The sequence below is a fragment of the Poeciliopsis prolifica genome, unplaced genomic scaffold (genome assembly GCF_027474105.1).
Source record: "Poeciliopsis prolifica strain line A6 unplaced genomic scaffold, Auburn_PproV2 SCAFFOLD023, whole genome shotgun sequence".
NCBI classification, from domain to species: Eukaryota; Metazoa; Chordata; class Actinopteri; order Cyprinodontiformes; family Poeciliidae; genus Poeciliopsis; species Poeciliopsis prolifica.
The window spans coordinates 5,135,403-5,156,122 of record NW_026562398.1 but is presented as its reverse complement, the minus strand read 5'-3'; the positions used below and the strand labels follow the sequence as shown (position 1 = coordinate 5,156,122).

The following is a 20,720-nucleotide window of genomic DNA, read 5'->3' as shown; positions in this document are numbered from 1 at the left end:
AGTCCACGGTTTTAATAATATTTTCTTCTTCTCCAGAGCAACTTTTACATTTTGGCAAAATAATCTATTCATGCTTTCTTTCCGGATAGATATATGGACTGAACATTCGTCTTTGATGAAAGATTTTAACAAAGGAAATGTATCTCAGATTGCTGGACAGTTATTGTTTTAAATCTTTCTTTTTTTTCATTTTTATCCATTAATCAACAGGAATGCATGAGCTGATAAGTAGGTTAGTTTTGGTTCCATGAAATTCCTGAAAACATTAAGTGAGTCGAAACAATTGATCTACTTTTAGAGGTGCTATATACATCTTTTCAGGTGCGTAAATATTTTTGTTTGAAAGTACTACAAAACAGCTGGATTTGTACTACCAGCCATTTTTCATTAAACTTTGATGCTTTAGAGTCGTCTTATTTTGGGTGTCCAAATCTTTATATGTTATAAGAGTGTTTTCAAACTGACATGAAACTTTGTTGAGAAATAAAGAGCAGGCGTCGGTTTTAAACCTGCAGCTGAACAGCTATGAAAATGACATTTGTTAGTCAGATGAATCAGACTAATTAGCTAATATCAGCTTGTTATATTTGTCCTACTCCATAAATATCAGTCCAACAAAATGTGATTTTTTTTCTTCAGTCTTTTTCATGAAAAAAGGAACTGTAGCAATGATTTATGAGTTTCTTTTGAATAAAACAATTCAATATAAATTTGTTTTAATGTTTTGAGCAAATAATGATGCTGTAGTATTTTCATTCAAGGGTGCAAAACCGTGGAAATAACTGTAACATGAGGATGTAAAGAGTTGACTTTTTCCTCAGTTTTCATTTGTACATAAGTATTCAACTTCGATCATATTCTCACAGATTTTTAACTGAAGAGGTTTTCAGTTCTGCATATGGTGACTTTTACTCCAGAGCCAAAAGTCATCGAATTGAAAAAGAAGTTTCAATTTGAGACAAGAAACTACATTACTGTGCAAAATCCTCCCCCTCTACTTATTTGAGCTGCCGTCACACTAATTAGACAGGGTCAATCTGGCTTATGACACCATGATGACATGCTGGAAACAGACATTGAGAGAGGTAGACCATTTTGGACAGGAGCCTAATCTTCACTGCAATTCCAATTAATACAATTTTAGCAGCTCCAAGGTTCAGACCTAAGTACCTTGCTGGTTTATACTTTCATTTTTACTTTTCTTAGACTGTCCCAAGACAACCGCAAGTGGCAAGAACCTTAAATTCTAAGGTCTACATTTCAGAAGTAGGATTTTGTTTCACTAAAAGTCAGGGAAATCAATTGCGCATGCAACAGATTTATGTCTATTGAATGTTGTTTTTGTTGATTCTCCATCTTCCAGGCTTTTTCTTCAAGCGCTTAAGACATAAAAAAGTCTACTGGTCACAACACACATCAGCAGTTATCTGTAACAGCTTACTTACTGCCCTTTCTCCCTGCTTTTTCCTAGATGTGGACGAATGTGCAGAGGCTCTGGACAACTGCAGCATCGATGCCATCTGTCAGAACACCCCAAAGTCTTATAAATGCATTTGCAAGTCTGGCTACAAAGGTGATGGCAAACACTGTGAAGGTAAGTCCCATGGTGCCTGATGTCTGAGATGTAAAACACTGCAAGCCTCTGTGCAAGCCTGCGAGGAATGTTGAGAGCACTGCGATGCATTGCCCTGTACAGCTTTATATACGCTTTTAGGGCCAGTGACAGACTTGATAAGAGGTTCTGTCTCAGCTGAAATAACTCATTAGCTTTGCAATTTTCCCAATGGGGGAGGAGGACCATCCGAGAAAGCTACAACCAGAGGAAAGTGGAAGCCAGGTGCAGAGTGCTCCTTTGTGACAAGATGAAATGAAGCAGTAAATTTCCTACACATGTTTGAGGAGAAAATTAAGATAGCGGCTGAAACGGCAGTCGGAGGCCCTGCCAAGCTGTCGGGGATATTCACACTGCCAGCAGCAGGACTTTCAGCCTAAACAAGTTTGTTTTTGTAGCCTCTTTTAATGTGCTCAAAACCTTCAGATCATTATATCCAACCATTTTTATTACTGCCTTTATAAAAACCATATTTCACAATGCTGTTTGTTTTAAACCAGCATTATTCTTTCATGTATTCGACTGGGTACTTTTCATGGCCTTGCGCCTTGGGTTATAAAAGTTTGTTTTATTGAGTCTGTTGTAAAATATTTCAGTTTCTTTTGAAGTGTAGGTTAGTTGAGCTTCTTAAGGATGTGAGAAACAACATTTAAAAGCAACATTCGTCAAATTAAAGCAAATCAAAGTGTTGCATTAAATCTTGGTACAACTTATAAAAGAGCCCTTTTTGGCTGACAGCAGCATCACCTTTCAAAACAATTTTTGATTGCTCTGCTGAGGTGAGCCGTGCAACAATATAAAGAAGACGCAAACAGTTTTTTTTATATGGAGGGAAAATAATAGGTTTTAAGTTCTTGTCATAGATGGAAATATCAAAAGTATGGCATGTGTTTGTATCCAGGCTGCCACCATAACTCCTTCCAGTACCTTCACCTCAATTACAGTTCTAAGTATTTTGAGATGGTTTTTAGGATTTAAAGACAACTTTTTACTTATTTTTATTTGCAAAATAGCTTAAGATTAGTGCGAAGAGTGATAATGTACATCATTTCTGAAGTCTTGTCAGAGATTCTTGGTTGAATTTATCGTTTGACTTTAACTGGACAATTTTGACACAATAAAGATGTTTTGATCTAAACCATTCGATTCTGGCTCTCTGTAGTCTCTCTGTGTGTGTATATATATCTATATATATTTACACACTTCGATCGATCGAGATAGATAGATAGCTTCTGCCTTAAATCACATTTTTCCCCCGAGTAACATTAAAGGTTTGAACTAAACAGCATAGGTAGGTTTGCAGTTGTTCCAAAGTTTTTGGTGATTATAAAAAAAACCCCAAAAAACTTGAAATATTGTTTAGTAATTTAAGCCTACTTCAAACTTTTCCACATAATAATTTCTGGCTTGTCTGGTGTGTTCTTTGGTCATCATAATGCTGTTCTTTCCTTAATGTTCTCTAACAAATCTCTGAGGCAAAGTTATGGCCTATGGAGCCTTAATCTCACCATAAATATAGAACAGATGTATTTATACTGATATTAAATAATACTCAGCTGGACTCTACTTTCTAACTTGGTGACTTCTGAAGGTTTTTATTTGTGAAAAAGCATTAAAAGCGTGTATTATGTTTCTTCCATTAAACAGTTATACACTGCTCCGTGTCAGTCTAGCACATAAAGTCCTAATGATATACTCTGTGGTTTATGGTAAAGTTCAAGGCAGATGAACACAACACCGTATTTTGGTAGCATATGTGTAGAAACCGGGGCATTGCACAACTCGTCATTCATCGGCTGCGTAAAGAGATTCCACATATGAGAGCACGGTGATGACAGAATCAGAACGTTTGTACGTTTTCTTTCTCCGATGGCAACAGAAAGATGGACCAGGGTTTAGGAATGCTCAGCAAAGTACAGATTATTTATTAAAGGATTTTCTGTGTGGTCAGGACCACAAAAATGTGCTACTTTACTTTCCAGCAGGACAACATAAACTAACCAGGCTTGAAATTGTTAGAAAATAACTTTCAAAAAAAAAATAAAAAATCTGAAAATCTTGTTTAGTAGAACAGAAATGGCTGGATGCTATTTTTGTAAGCTACCTTTTTATAAGATTTGAATTTTACTCATTTTAAGCAGACACAAATGACAATAGTATTGTAAGAAAGTAATATCAACATGATATTGTAAAATGTGACACTTGCAGTGATGTGACAGCTTTATCCAATAAAATCATTTAAACCCTCAGAGAAATGGCCTATAAGAGCGGATTAACATCAGGAATGACCTGTTTTCTGTGGACTACCTTGTGTTAAATAGAATAATTTTATGTCCTCAGTCCACCTTGTTTGGGCTCCAACACTAATCATAACTCCACTTAGGTTGTCATAACAATCTCCTATCTTCCCATCTTTCCATCTCTTTTTTTTTCTTTAATGTACCGTTTCTTCCAGTTTCAACCACTCTATCTCATCCAACTGCCTATATTTGCATTTTATCAGTGATTCATAGTTTGTCTGTAATCATCATTAAAAAATAAAGCAAAGACTAATTTTATTTCAAATTCCTTTCTGACTGCATACATGCTTGTGAAATCATTTTGTTTACTTTAATAGCTCCGACTCGTTAGTGTCCTAGCCAAAAATATGTTTTGTATGACTAACTGCATATTTTGCCACTGACTTTGTTCTCTGCTTAATGGTAGAGGTTTTTAATGTCCCATGTTTATAAAAACGCTGTTGATACTTGTAGAATGCTGCCTGTAATAAAATTCCAAGGGGGGTGAAAATGGGGATGTCTTGGCATGAATTTGGTCAAAACTTTAGGGCATTTAAAATATAATAAAACCTTGGCTGTCAGTATTAGGCTTTAAAAGCTGAACAATAAAAGTCAGAAAAATGGTGGCGGGTGTCCAAGTTACATTAGTAGCAGGTGAATCAGCTTTTTGCCTCAGCTTGTTAGTCCTCTGAAGTACTCGTTAGGGAAGACGAGAGCAAAACAAGGGGACATATACTTTTTAGAATTGGAAGGAATACATTTTAATTTAATGATTGAACATTTGAAAATAGAAATATTTGAATAGCATGAAACTTGAAAGAGCATTTTGGAGCAACATAATGTATTTTTGTTCTCACTAAAATCAATCTTCTTGTGTTGAGGGTTCGTAGTTTAGACAATTCCCAGCTGAGTGATGATTTGTATGGATTCCTGGGGTTTTACATCTGGAATAATACTGTCGCTATGCAAAATGAATAGCTCTGAATAAAATGGTAGCAAATCGGCAAAATGCTTGACAACCCGTCGTCTTCTCATCACTTTAGCTTAACTAAAGTCATTTGTTAACGTTTGACATGTTGTTGTGCACAGCAGGTAGACGTGTAAATTTATCTTTCAGTAAAGTAATATAATCTGAGTCTGAACATTTTAGAAAAAATCTTACCTTTAAGTATTTTGACTCATGTTAATATATGTTTATTTATTATCTTCCTAGCCATTTTTAACATTTTCAAATACAAGTATAAAAAAGAAAATACACAATCCTGAAAAAGGACAAAACTAATAGAGAAATAGATCATGGCAGTGGCAAGAACAAAGCGTTGAAGTGTTTTTACAAAATTACCAATTTTTGCACCAACCTTGTCACTATCCACATCCTTGTTTAGATAATAAGTTTTTTTTTTCTGTGTATTTTTATCATAGAAAATAGGAAAATTTATCTTGGGATGCTAAAGTAACTAGGTGCAATGCTACTTGACACAATCATGGCTGTCGTTTGCAAAGCAGTTAATCCACAATTTTAATTTTATTTTTACAGCTGATTGGCTGTATCCTCAATAACAGAAGTTAAACAGGTTATTGTAATTCTAAAATGGTTTTCCCTGTGCTTGTTAATGACTATTAACGTATATTTGGTGTGTGAACTGCAAAAATAGGGCGTTACAACTGTTTTAAGGGTTCAATATTCACATATTTTAACTATTTGCGGGCTATAAAACATTTGTATTGAAACATCTCTCCTCCGTTTGGTTTAATTTGGTTTGGTTTAATTTAGAACTTGCTTTGACCAGTTCTGAATAGATTTGTTAATTCTTTGTTATTTCTTCAACATAGTAAACAGTGAGCATGAGATGCATCTGGATGCTGTAATCTTGGATTCATGTCAACCAATGCGGTTGGGTTGTTTCTATAAAGCTTAGTTTTAGTCTCACTTCAGCAAAAAATTTTGCTCTATTGAAAGTCACCACAGAGTTTGGCAAACACCACAAATTTTCATTTGTAGCAGAAAGAGCAGAAAGTATGTTTTTCAGGTCTTGTGTCTGAACACCTGGTTGGCATTTTGATGATTTTAATGAGGATTTGTTGACTCCAAGAAGTCATTTGTTGCAGTTCTCCAACACAAAGTTTTGGATATCTTCTTTAACATTTCTTGCCATCATTGTGCATGTTTGCAAGATAAATGAAGGGTCCTGAATCAGTGACCATTAGCTTAATTAAATACATATTTGGTTCACCCCAAATGAAAATGAAGTCATATGTTACTAATCAAAAGGTCCTTTACACTCTGATCAACTTAAAAAATAAAATGCTCAGTCACAGTAGTTTTATGGGAATTATTAGAGGTGCAAATAATTGTGGCACTGATCATTTTGTAAAATGCAATTATTTCCTAACCTTGTCCTTTCTCATCTGTGAATAATTATACTTATGGTAAATTAGAGGTTGGGCTACTAGTGTTTTTGTATGAAATTATGCTACTGCAATAAAAGACAGATTTGTTTGGAAAGCTGTTGCACATCTTGACCAAGGGTACCAGTAAATGTGGAGTGTGCTATAAACAGAAAACATAGCGTGCTGTGCTAAGTAAAATCTTTTTTGGGAAATAACATCAAAACTTGCTCTGTCTCTTTATGGCACAAATGAAGACAAAGGGTCTGAATGTTCCTAACAGAATTATAATGGAAACAGCTTCAAAACACCTTTCATTATGTCCTTTAGCTTTAAAAACTCTCAACCGTCCTTTGTGAATCAAGAGATTATTTTGTCTCCGGATTCTTTGAGACTGCAGCTCTTTAAAGGAACTGTAGCAGACTTTTACTAATTAGCATCCCTGTTAATAAATATGTGGTTGAGATCTAAAGTGTGAACAGCACAGCTGAGCAGCCAGTGGTATTTAAAACTTTGCAATGTTTTTCTTTTATTTTTCCAACTGCTTTTATGTAGCAATATCTGTTTTATTTAACCACCATCACTAATACAGCAAAGCTTCCATGATGCATTGGAATAATCTATGTATTTAAGTGAGTTTTTGCTGACTGTTTCAAGTTGCAGTTATCACAGCTTAGCTGGAGCTTAGTGTCAGTTATAGTGCAGCTTTCTTTGTGTACATATTTCCATATTCTCATCACACTTAAAACATTAAATAAAAAGATAGCGATGGTAAAATACAATGAGAAATCATTTATTGACTGTTTAATGAAACTGAATAAGGTAAAGGAGTTCCTCAGAGTAAAGAAAAATTGAGTTTCTACATATTTCAGCTTTTTAATGCATCAGCTTTTGCAGGTTTTTGTTTTGCTGCTTTCTGTGAAAGTTTTGCTTTACAATTTTAGTCTGAAATTGTCTGGTATGAACTTCAAATCGGGCAGTAAATATCATAAAAACTACATTTAACATTAAATCATATTTTTAAAGGCACAATTAAAAGTTTTGAATTTCAGGAACTGTTCAGAGCATGATAGCAATAACAAATATTTTCCTTTTCATTGTTTTTCATTGAATTTCAGCTTTTTTTCTTTAGTTGTATGTTGCTACTTGAACTCTTCTATTATTTATTTTTCATTTAAGGTTTAAAGTAACTTTTAATTTAACCAATTGCATCTGGTTGTAAATAATGTTTTAGAGTCCTGACTTGAATCCGATAGAGAATTTTTGGAGGGAACAAAATCCAACTTCTAAGACCTGAAGTTCTTCACCAATAATAAATTGTTCAAATACTGGTAGAGTGACCCAAAATTAGTCAGCATTTAAAAGGTTTTTCATTGATTATTGCATATAATCATAATAAATAGAAGGTTAAGGTATGATACAGCTCAACATTACATTTTTATACATTAAAACAGATATAATTGTGCTCAAAACTGGTACTACTTCTATTATGTTACCTTTTGCGGGTTTCATTTTGCAAAAAACACTTGATTGAACATTTAGATTCATATCTGTGGGGCGTATCACTAATTTTGAGTTCAACTGTAAGCATGTTCAGACCTTTATTTATTTTGATCATTTCCCTGCAGATGTCGATGAGTGCGCGACTGAGTACAACGGAGGGTGTGTCCATGAATGCATCAATATCCCAGGAAATTACAGGTGCACATGCTACGACGGTTTCCGTTTGGCCCACGATGGGCACAACTGTCTCGGTGAGTAAATCTGCTTGTATAGTTCCAGCAGCAGCAGCCTTTCTTCTGCATGTTTTTGTCAAAGGTTTTAACTGGAGAGCTGAAGTTGTCATAGAAAAATCTATTAAGAATATGTATCACACTATAACTTGTTTTTTCAGCATGCCTAAGGTCTTTTTAGGAATGGGGATGTATAACTGAAGGCTGGTTTGAACTCTTATTAATCTGCTGCTTCAGATATCTGTTACTTCCTTGCTCAAGGAGCGGTTATTCTACACATATGTTTTTACAAAAGGAAAATTTAAACCTTTTTATAATAAGCAGGATGAAAGGGAGAAAAAAATGATGAAAAGCTTTACACTGAGCTGAGAGCTCAGAGCGAGCCGTGAATCGTCGATTTTTCCCATGGTGTAAAATTTCACCAGTATGTTGTTCAACCTGGCCTCATGCAGGACCTGTAACGCTTAAACGGTTGTGAAATTAAGGGGGATACAGCTCCCTTGCTGCTGCTGCTAGTTGCTTAACATAGACATCATCCACCCACCCCCATTCTGTTTCTCTGTCTTGCTCCTTCTTTCCCGTTCCCCCACCCTACATTCCTTTTGTTTTGCTTTGAAACCCCCCAGTCAAACCCACTGCTCCTCAGAAATCATCTCTCCAGGCTGCTATTTCAGCATGAAGCGTCTTCTTTGATTTCTTTGAGGAGGAAAAAGGCGTCTTGTTACAGCAGGTTTAGCTCTGAGTTCAGGTGATGATTGAAAAATGTATCAACAGTTAACAGTGATTCAGTGTAAAAAGCTTTTACATGTGGGCACTGTGGCAACACATTTGTATTACTCCCACATTTACCCAATGAGCTGCATGTAAGGCTGGGATTAAGGTACGCTGGAATGGAAAATGCATTTTTAGATTAGTAATAATCTTGTCCTGACTTGACTGTGAACCCCTGGCTCCCTTGTGCTTTTGCCTTTCTCTCCCTCTATCTTCATCGCTTGTGTCTGCAGTATAAATTGAGACTATTTTCCAAGTCATTTAGCAGCAGCGTCCAGTGGCTCATGGATCATTTGTCGTACTATGGATCAGCTACTGCCTTGCGTGCAGGTGTGTAATTGTAATCCGCGGTTGTCAGGCTGCTGCGTCAAAGTTGCGTCTATCAAGCCCTTTGATAGTTTCTCAAAGTGAAACTTCCACAACCTGAGGGAATGTTTGTTATATTTTTACGTAAACGGGATTTCGCTCAAATCTTTCAGTACATCTGTCATCTAACGGCTTCCATGCTCTTGTCACTTAAACGGCGTGATGCTCAACATTTGATGATGAGCACTTCTCTACTTGACAATGTTTTTTGCATATCAGGAAGTGATGAGAAGTTCTCTGATCTCGGAGCCCAAGGGGCATGCTGGGGTGGTGGGAGGTCAGAAGCAGCAGAAAGCGTGCAGGCTGGTGCAGCATATAACATCCAAAGTACAGCTGGAAGTTTTGCATCTTAAATAGATTGGCCAAATAATTAGGGCATTCTTGACATATTCTGCAGCTTGTGAGTCATCACATGTGATGGAGCAGCACAAGTTAAGTTGACTGCTAGACGCAGCTTGTAGCAGTTGCTTCATTTGTTGGAAAGTGCACGAGCCACTGTGGAAAAACTTTAAGATAAAGTTTGAGTCCTTTTCATTTTTTTTCTCCAAAAGAATCGTGATTCTGCCAAATTAGTAAACATACACCTTATCTTTACACCTAACTCATTGATATTATACAAGGAGTGAAGGAACATGTCATGTTATGTTGAATATGAAGACGCATGCCTTTCCTTGAGAAATTTAACTCCTTTTGGAAAGTGTTTCTATGCAGTTTGTTCATTCATTTGTATGCCCACCATCCATCTGTCCTTCCATCTATCAATTCATAAACCCATACATCGGCCCATGCATCTCTCCCTTAGTCCATCAGTAGTTGAGGCGTCAAACTCCAGAGGTTTGGTATCCTTCAAGTTTTTGATACATCCCAATTCCAGTTCACCTGAATCAGATCACTAAACTGCACTCAGGTTCATGCGGAGGTAATTCGAGTCCTGCTAATCACCTAATTATACAATTCAGGACACATGTAATAGTTAGAGAAAGTTGACCCTCTACAGTTGGATTATAATTGTAGAGGGTCAACACCTCTGTCATCTGTCCACTCAATCATCAATCAGTCTGTTTATCCATCTCTTATCTAGATTTAGTAATTACATCATCAGAATAACGAAAAAAGAATTTGGGATCTTTGCTCAATGAGTAGGAACCCAGTTTTAAAGAAGTATCTTTTTCCTAAGAATTGAGTTCCTTAATACCTGCGCTCTGCACTGCTAAGGTAATAATCCTCAACACAAACACAAGTGAGGAGAGGAAGCAGTGTAGCAGAGGTTTCATGTTAAGACTCCAACTTCCTTTTCCTGCTTTAAGCTCTTTTCTGGCCCCTGAGAGAAGATTAGTATTCCTTGGCCTGGGAATAGAGAGTCTAAGCAACTGGTTCCCATACAAGGTCGGATCCTCAGAGCCCAGAGCAGGAGAGGCAAACCTTTTTAATTCCTAAGAGTTAATTCAGTTTTGAGTTTGCAATCTTCAAAGTACATTACCCTATGTTCTTCCACAGAGATGCATTGATTTGATCTCCACATTGCTTTCCTCTTTGTGGTTTTGGTGCACTTTGAACTCAGAAGGAGGTACAAAGCTTTTTTGTTCCAGGAAACAATGTTTGTGACTGTCACTTAATTAACACAAGTTAGGACAGCGTACATGCATCCCTGTCTACTTCTTCCTGCTGCATGTGCCTCACAGCTCCTGAAAATTGGATGGGTTGGCAGTGTAATAACATTGGGCGGTGGCAGAAGGCATTGAAGCGTGAAGCAGAACGCGCAGCTTGTGTGCCTCACTTGGGGACGCTCTGGTTTCTGAGGTCTTCCCTCTGTCGACCCTGAACCCCCACAAAGATGTCAGAAAGTCAGCAAGGTGGAAACAATGCAATATCACAGCAGACCGCTTCTGTCAGCGTGGAGAGAGATGTCACTCACTGTATAATTTATTTCACACAGAGCTATTGTGCCTGACTGAAAAAATGGATATGAGCCCTGTAGAACTGTAAACATTTTTGTATTTCAGAGACAGAAAATTAAAAAAAATCATATTCTGCATATTAATGCAGCTTTTAAATTAAGTTATTTTAAGACATGTGAATTATTACGAGAAAATTAATTGTATTCAACACATTAGACTTACTAAGTTTGAGTGGCTTGAATAATCCTAGCATTGAAATAACATTTTTACATCTTCATTAGTGTATTCCACTTTATTCCACAAGTGACACATGTGAGACATTGATTGTGTAGAGAAAATTGAGACTTGCACAATTCCCTAACAAAGTTTTATGGTGACAGAAACAGGAGGGTTGGCATCTGTGAGTATAAGAGAAATGATGCTCGTCAGAAGTGGAGCAGAAATTGTTTCAAACGTCACACTTTGCGTTTTTCCTCTGCAGTGAAGCACAGACAGACTTGGCTTTGACCCAGAGAGCTTTTCAGTTGTTCCAAAAGGTGCCAGTTTGACAAGTCTCTAAGCAACCGCACTCCTACTCAGACCATATTTCTCCCGACCTCCCTCTTATATCACCATTTAAAAGTTCATTTTATGAACACAAATTAGAGCTGGAAATTTTGACATTCCTACTTTTATCTTAGGTAGAAATGTTGGTAATCATCGATGCCAGAGTTCAGTTCCTCAAATGTAACATGACTTTTTGGAACTTTACCCTTGTGTGTGATTTATTTATACATTTTATTCTTTTTTAATCTGACAGTTCTTTTGTTTTATTTTTGCATAATTTTTTTAGACTTGAAAAGGAATATAACTATCTTGAGCTATCAGTCTGATCAAAACTGAAAAGAAAAGTTGTCACAATTATGACTTCTTATTGCATATTTTTATTCATGACAGAATTATAAGGAAATTAATGATTTAATTGCACCTATCCCATGGCAAAGCTATAAAAAAGATATGTTTTTTGAGTTGGAGGAAAAACTAAGGAATCAATGTCAATTTAAACCAAAACAAACATCCTCTTTGCAATGAAAACCAGATGCAGGAAGCCTGATCTGTTCCCCACCATAACACCAGCATCCCCACATTTATGACCTGTGTGTTTTGGTTAGGGTCCCACAGAAACCAAAATACACTCTTATCATTGCTAACTTGTCAGTCAAGCAGCTTAATATCATAAGCATCTTTACAGACAGCCTCTTTCCTCACAACCGCAAATACGTTTTTTCTTCTATCTGGAGCTAAACGACACAAATAAAGATATTTCTTTCTGTTCTGTAAAAAGAAATGCCATGGTGGTATACAGCCTGAGAGTGACTCACTTGGGAAAGCAAAGGCAGGCTTGAAATAGAAATTATAGTTGTTTGACAAGAGCACCACCAGACTTGTGTCTCTGCCTTGTTTACTTGCATTCATCATTCTGCTCTGTCTCGTGTGGCTCCCCTGTCGCACAGGAACAAATACACACACCTTGGCAGGCCATATTCCTTTGATTTTTATTGACCGACACTGATTTGGTTTGTATTGATTGAAAAGGCTTCAATTCCCTCTGCAATCTATAGGGAAATGAATGTGCTTTTACTTTAACCTTCCCCAAAGACGCGACATGATCTATTACATAAAAGCAGCCTTATGGGAGAAGCCTCTGAGGTATGGCTTTGAAATAGCAGGTAGGAAAAAGTCACCTCCTTTCACTCTCCTCGCTTAATGGTTGTAATTGCACCGAGACATTGTGCCATGTAGGAAATTCGGATTTGTCTCGTTTGAAAAACTTTACTTGATTTTTGAAACACTTGAGTTTTTCTGCAGCTTTCATAATCCCCTGTGATTAAATGAAAGGAAGCAGCATGCTGATGTATCGCTGAACAGGTCCTGACATCGAAGAGATCAGTGACCTTCATGCTGATTTCCTCTGCAAGGTTTTACATCCATTTGCTTCTCCTCCTGATGCCACGAACCAAAGCTGCACACCTCATTAAATACATTAAATAACTTTTTTTTAGCCATATTCTCAATTTTTACTTGTCACCATATGCTTATGGACATAGAAGTCTTTGAAATTTACCCCACCTGTCAATTTTTTTTAATGTTGGCAACACAAAATCAGAGAATAAGGTAATCTACAAAGAATCTTTAGTGTAGTTCATAACTGTAAGGAGAAGAAATTTAGGTACTACTATGATCTGTTGCAGTGTAGGAAAACCTGAGCCGAAAGGCAAATCTTTTGATTTATAAATCCATTAATGTTTCAAAACTTGACCATGATTAGAGGATGCGGATCATGGCAGTCAGAGTGAAATCTCTGATACAAGATAGCTAAAATGTAAAACGTTCTTCTTTGGTTGAATTAGTTCTCTCTCTCTCTCTCTCTCTCTCTATATATATATATATATATATATATATATATATATATATATATATATATATATATATATATATATATATATATATATATATATATATATATATATATGGATGTATTATATATATATATATATATATATATATATATATATATATATATATATATATATATATATACATATATATATATATGTATATATATTATATATATATATATATATATATATATATATATATATATATATATATATATATATATATATATATATATATATATATAATACATTCTGCTCCTCCACACAGTGAGGAATCGGCTGAGTTGGCAAAACTTGTAGCCAAGTAATTGGCTACAAGCAATATTTCAATATATTTTTACTCAAGTAAAAGTAAACATCAAAAAAATACTGAAGAGTAAATAAGTACTTGGTAAAAAAAAAAAAGATGCAAATATCATTTTATTTTTGTATCATCCATTCACTGGCTTTAGCCACTTGTCCTTTATTAAAAACAAAAAAATAAATAAAGATGTCGTCAGTTCTGTAATGGGCCATTTTTATTTGTTTCTCTTTATTAAAGCAAAGCCAAAACATACTGAATTGTGACTTTTAAGCTAATGTTTGTAGCAACCCATGGTCTGAATAACTGTATCAAAACAACAGTTAGCTCTTAATTATGATTGATTCAGAAAAGATCAGATTGGTTGTAATATTTCTGACTGGCTCGTTGGTCCAGGCCAATCAGGCTGAAAATTATTCTGCTTTGGTCAGCAACCAATTTATCAGTGTCTCTTTGACATTATTTAATTATCAGTAATACAGTTGTTTTCTTTAAAAACCTTCTTGTTGTCCTTGCAATCATAAATTCTGCTATTTAAATTTTTATTGTAAAGTTTTTGTTCTGGTGGAACCATGTCCTTCTATTCATTCATTTAGTAAGTTTCAGCAAATTGCTTTCATTTCGTAAAAATATTCATGTTCTTGAAGTTTTAGCCTGAACTAAAAATATTATTATTTGGTTCAGGTGGATGTAGCGGTACGATGGCTGAGCTCTTACAAGCAGTTTCACAACCAAACAATGAAAAGCTACTCCTGACGTCGCACGGAATCGGATAATTCTTGTTCGTTTCTGACAGCCTCATGGACGACAAGTCTGCTGAAGCTGACAAGAAGAAAAAAAAAATGTTTTTGCAAGAAGTCTCTCTGTCAGTGAGAACAACGCAAGCAGCACTGGGAAGAGTGCAGTAATGCTGCATAGTTGGAATACAAGTGTTGCTTTCTAAAAACAATCACTTGTTTGTGGTTTTCTGACTTTGGAGACAAAGTCTTGCAGATTTTCACAAGAATGTACAGATGAGTGAGACACGCAATCCTGTTCACATGCAACAACTCAAATCACACTGTTAAACCACTCATCATTCTTACATAAATATACATTGAAGCTATGAGTTGTTTTATTGTTTAGGCTAACATAAATTGTCAAGTTTTTGAGGGAAAATGTGAAATTGACAAACACAGCTATAACACAGCAGAAAGCAAAACGTGTTTTTCATAATCCCCTATTAAAAATAACTTGCAAAGACAAAGATCTTTACATTGCAATGTTACATTAACACAATTATAGTCAGTTCATAACATTATATTTAACAGTCTGCTACTTATTAAGCATATTTCACATTTAAACGCAAGAGGGAAATAAGTTACATTTAATGATGTTAGATTCAGAAGGTTAGATTCAAATGCAACTTATCCCAGCAAGCAGATACTTTGTATTTGTTGTGACATGCACAAACTCTGGTGCCTCTCCACAGCTCAGAGGAAAGGGACTAAAGTGATGAGTTACAGGATAAATCTGAGATTAGATTATTGGTTGGCTGCTGAAGGCTATCAACTCTCTTGCAGGTTTGCTCTGCCCCATTCACCATGAAATGAACATTTCCAGCTGAACCCACCGGCAGGGCTTTTCCAGCTGAACCCACCGGCAGGGCTTTAGGAGTGGGAAACTCAAGCCTTATACTGGGCTTAAGGTTGTAAGCATGCTGTAGACTGGAAGCCGTCAGATGTCAAGGCAAGGCCTCTTGTCCTCTTGGCAAAGCAATGGCCACTCAAATACTTATCCTGGGGTATTGTTGTTTAAATGCTTCCAGACTTGCTTTGAAGAAACAGTGAAATTCCAGTATGAGTGTTTAGGAAAGAGTTTAAACTTGGAAAGTTTATGCCAACTCATCAGATTTGGTACCTGGCGGTGTGCCTTGGTTGTAGAACCAGAAAAATTGATTTAAATCGATTTGTTTTGTGTTTTTCTTTGTAAATGAAAATCAACAGCTAGCAGATATTTGGATTTGCATAGCAGATGTGAACAAGCTTTGTGTAAATAAACTGTGGGTGAGATAGATGTGAGGTGCTGGAACTAATAAAAGGTTTCAAGCAGTTTATAACCACGAGTCTGATCAACATAAAATCTGGATTCTATGTTACTTTATACATATGCAAATGACGGACTGAAGAGCCAATGTAATGATAAAGGAGCATTTGGCCATATTTAGTCAGGTTAGAGTATAAAAGCATTGTGAAAATAAATGTTACTTAACTCAAAGTAAGTCATACCCAAGAAACATTTAGGGTTCAGATGTTTTTTGTTCTAAAATTTGTTTCTAAAATGAAACGAGACAGCCATCTTTTGAAATGTAATTTAAAACTATCGAAAACAACAAGAATTTAATATTGCTGAGCTGCAAGTCTTCCAGTTTGAAAGACCTACTTGCCATGACACTTTTCTTTCTAATTCATCAAACTAATGTACCAAGGATTTATCAATTTCAGGAATAGATATTATCATGTCATTTAATAGTATGATGGATATGCAACATCAACAGGCAGCTAATTTATCATATAATTTAAAGGAGCATTAATGATGCTTATATAGTTATCCAAATGTTTTCTTAGTCAACAATATTTACATTTGAACTGAATTTGCATGAATATTCAGGAAATGGTGTTGTCCATCATAAATAATTCCTTTATGCAACTAGAGAAACTGAATATTCACAATATATTTTAGCTGATTAAAACTTGATCAGCCAATCAACCTTAGAGGAAAGTGGTTTAGTGCAAAGCTTTGAGTTAGCCTGACATTAATTTGAGTTGAAAGGTTGGGAAAGGAAATGGAGAAATGAACTCGGTGGGAGCTGACTTTGGATCCAGCTGCTTGGCCACCACTAAAGTGTCAGAGGTATAATGTAACAGATAAGAGGAAGACTTACTGTGGTTCAAACTCAGCTATCGTGTCATGTCTCTCGCTCACATCTAACTTTTTTCTCAGCAGGTGCTGCTCCTATTCCACCCCTTTGCTCAGCTCAGAGGGAATATCTTGACACGGTGTTACATCTCTGATCTGACAGTCATTCTGTGCAAGGGAGGAACTGACCAGTTTATTTGGTTCAGGTTGGTCATAAAGGAAAAGATGATTTTAAAGAAAACTACAGAGCCTTTCATATGGGTAAAGAGAAAAACAAGTTTGTGCATGCGTACAGCATTTCATACAATGGCAATATAAAGTATGATAGAAGAAAATAAAAGAACTGATATATTAAAAACATTGAAATATACATTATTTAACAAAAATGTATGAAATACACAAAATATGTCAACCATCAGTTGGAAAAATGTACGGTAAGCATCCCGTAAAAAGTAACCATATAACCAATCAAATGCTAAAACATAATCGAATTAAACCGACATTTAATCGGCAGTAAACAGCAAATCCTAGTTTAAAATGGCTGTCAGTTTGTTCATACCTCAGGCTCTCAGGTTGGTGGTTCCACCTTTGAGGAACAAATAGTAAATTCTGCCTCCGCTTGTTTAGTTCTGGTCCAAGAAACACTAAGTGAGCATCTCTCAGAGGGCCTGAGAAGTCTACATGGTCCATAACTGACCAGCAGTTGATTGAATGATTTTTACAGAGTTCGATTCTCCTGTTGTTCATTTAATGTCAGACTTATGTGTCTGTCAGGTCTTTATGGCATGATTTCGCAGCATCAATAAGTCAAGCTGTCTGGCATCTTCCATTATACTGTGTGACAGAAGTTTATGTCAAGATTTTATACGATCCAGTTTGCACGGTGTGGCATGTTCAAGTCCCACACAATTTCTTTAATCATCAACCGTCAATATATCATCCAGCCAGACAACTACACTGGCCCAAAACTACTTTGTGTCTTACTTACTAAAATGATGAAACTACAGGGTGTGAAGCTTAAATACCTTTCTAACCTCTGAGGCCTGATATAATAACTCCAACCCAAACTGCAAGATGGTGTTCTGCAAGCCAGGATTCACTTTGAGAAGAAATATCTTCATATTAGAAAAAGCTGTGCCACAATCTTATCATTGTAAACATTTTCTATAACATTGAATAATTATATTGAAATATTATCTCTTTCTTGGTTAGCTTGGGTTATCAGTAACCCAAGCATGTTGTTATCTTAATAAAACTGATGTGCTGGTGCTAATTTCTTGAATCCATAATGCTGTGATGATCTCTACTCTGGGCATTCCTAAAGCTTGACATTGAAAAAGTGTTTTTAAAACATAATGATTTAAATCTTGGTATTCCTTGACACCTTTTTATTTCTAGCATGCCTTTACCTCTTCCAAGCGAAATGCCAAGGGAGGACGATGTCTGTCCACTCACCTCCTTGTCTCTGGTCTGTCTGGACCACAGAGACATTTCTGAGACCAAGCAGTGGGATGGATGCACAGACAGCTTTGATGACAGATAGCTGCAGTTTTTCACTTTCTGGCCTCAAATAAAAGTCGGAGTCAGCTAGAAAGTCCCGCAAAGTCAGTGAACCCTCTAAGAAAAAAGAAAAAAGAGGGAGAGAATGAAAGAGTTGAGTATTTCTCCAAAATAAGAGTTCAGTAGTTTTTGTAAGGCAACCACCATGTTTACATGGCTCTAAAGCTCTGCGCGAGGCCAAATGTTATATATACAGCCAAGGCTATCTGAAAAACCAGCGGACATGGCCTCCGCAAATACAACCAATCTCCTAATCTCTCTCGGTTTGAATGCTCCTTTTCCTCTCGTCTCCTCAAATGAAGTAAGGTTCGAGCAGAGGCTTGTCTCATTTTTCAGGAGTGAGACAGCTCTTTCAACTTAATTAAAATGTTTTTCCTTTTTCTCCGGTCCTTTAGAGAATTCTTAAAAACGGTTTAAAGCCCAAATAACATGAGCACTTCTTCAAGCCATGCCAGAACCCCTTTCCGCTTGGAAATATTTGCTTTGGACGCCAGCCTTGCCCAGCACACAACACAGGCAATTATGGGAGCTATTTAAACAAGGGAGATCTACTGACAGCCGACGCCTCATTTGGAGGGATGAAGGAATCAGGAAATGAAACCTTCATTGATGCACTGAGGGTAGAGAAATCCCCTTGGGGCCCCGTCTGTGACCATTTGCGTATCTCATGGGCATTTTGAGTGTTGAAACTTGCAGCAGTTATATGTTTGGATATTTTTAAAGTTTGTGATTGTGTTTAAAGGCAAACCAGGCAGAGACTTTATGCATATATGTTAGGATTTTTTTTTTTCTTGGACTGCTGGAGGTTTGTTTATCTGCAAAGGTGCAGCCGCGGTTTGCTGGCTGCTTCCAGGGTCCTTTCTCCGGGGACCATAAGTAGCTCCCTTTTTCTTTTAGTGTCAGTCTCACTGTCTTTCTCCTTCTGGAGAACTCTCCTTCACCTGGCTGTAGACTGACACTTTTCTCAACATCCTCAGCAGACAGAACACACTGTTTTTAGTGGGACAGAGACAGTGTTGATGACTGGATGTGAAAACAGGACAGAAAACCTCACAGTCTGACGAGGGTGATAAGTGCTGCTACCTGTCACTGACCTTCTCTTCAACTCTTTCTTCTTGGAATGCTGCATGTGTCGTGACATTGTGATTAATTGAGCTTTTAAACAGAAAAAGAAAACATGAAGAATGATGTTTTATTTCTGTCTCCTCCTGGGCTGAGAATTCCCCAGAAAGAAAACTTGATCCAGAGGTTTTCTCAGACTGGACAAATAGACAGTAGATTAGTTTCGGATGACATTCTAATAACATTAATCATAATATTAAAAAACGTGTGCATACAACAGTTTTATTTTTTCTTATTTTAATCATGGATAAAATTGTAGCATTTCAGGTTGTTCTCAAATGGGAGTTGGAGATAGATTAGATTGAAATATTTTCAGAAACAGTTGGTTTTGACTCTTTGGACTTTGTAAGCTGAGTGTTTTTCTGATTTGTCGTGCTGAGCTGAGCAAAAAGGGGAAGCTCTCAGTTTACTGGTTTACCTGTGGTCATGAGATTTTGACCATAGCCAAGAGAATCCAATCCCAGATACAAAAGTCAGGGATAAAGTTATTCAGCAGTTTAAAGCAGGATGAGATTATGAAAATAATTTGTGACACAACTGCAAATCGACCCTGACGTTGACTAAACTGACTGGCTGGCAAGTAGAGCGTCAATCAGAGAAGCAGCTAAGAAAGTAAATCTAGAAGACTGGTACAATGAGACGTTGTTGCAGTTGTATCATGCTGTGAGGATATGTTTCTCCAGCAGGTGAAAAATATCAGAGATGTTGGGAAGTTGAATGGAGCAAAATACTGGAAGAAAATGTGTCAAAGGCTGGGCCAAAAGTTCACCTTCCAAAATGGCTCAGATCAAAGCATCTTCACATGTTCATGGACAAAGATTTTGGTTTCCAGATGTTCAGCACCGTTTGAGACACACCTGGAAGATCTGCAGCTAAAATTACAGATAAATTTGACTCAAGGGGGCTGAACACAAATTTACACTTTTCAGGCTTTTATTTGTTGAAATCCATGTATGTATTCACTGTTATGCCCTATTAGGCAAAAGAAAAACAGAATAATAAAACTAATGAAATTCATTGGACATTGTGTTTGTAGAAGGATAAAATGTGAAAGATTTGATAGGTTTCTGACAATTTTTATATTATATTTAATGATAATTTAAAATGTCTCAATGTCTATTTTATTTTCTAGCTATGAAGGAGGAGTTACTTTGAGGGTCATTCATAGTGAGCATCCTTTTTCTGCCTGAGTTTGATGCGACGCTTTGCTAAATACTCTGTATGTACTTGAAGTAGATTCTCTCCCCCACTGACTTTGAAAGAAAAAAATCCCACTCTTCTCTTCCTATCTAAACTTTTCCTCCCCCTCTTTCTCGTCCCTCTCCTCACATTCCTCCCGTCACTGGGCTGACAG

At 36.5% G+C, this 20,720-nt stretch overlaps 1 protein-coding gene across 2 annotated transcripts in view; it reads left to right on the top strand.

The window, feature by feature from the left end:
* The window catches only part of scube3 (signal peptide, CUB domain, EGF-like 3), a 101,694-nt gene that overhangs the window by 25,149 nt on the left and 55,825 nt on the right, over positions 1–20,720 (top strand). For both annotated transcript variants that reach the window (XM_055046212.1, XM_055046211.1), the window contains exons 2-3: positions 1,472–1,594; positions 7,908–8,033. In XM_055046212.1, the coding sequence (XP_054902187.1) occupies positions 1,472–1,594; positions 7,908–8,033 (249 nt within the window). The remainder of the gene's footprint in view (positions 1–1,471; positions 1,595–7,907; positions 8,034–20,720) is intronic.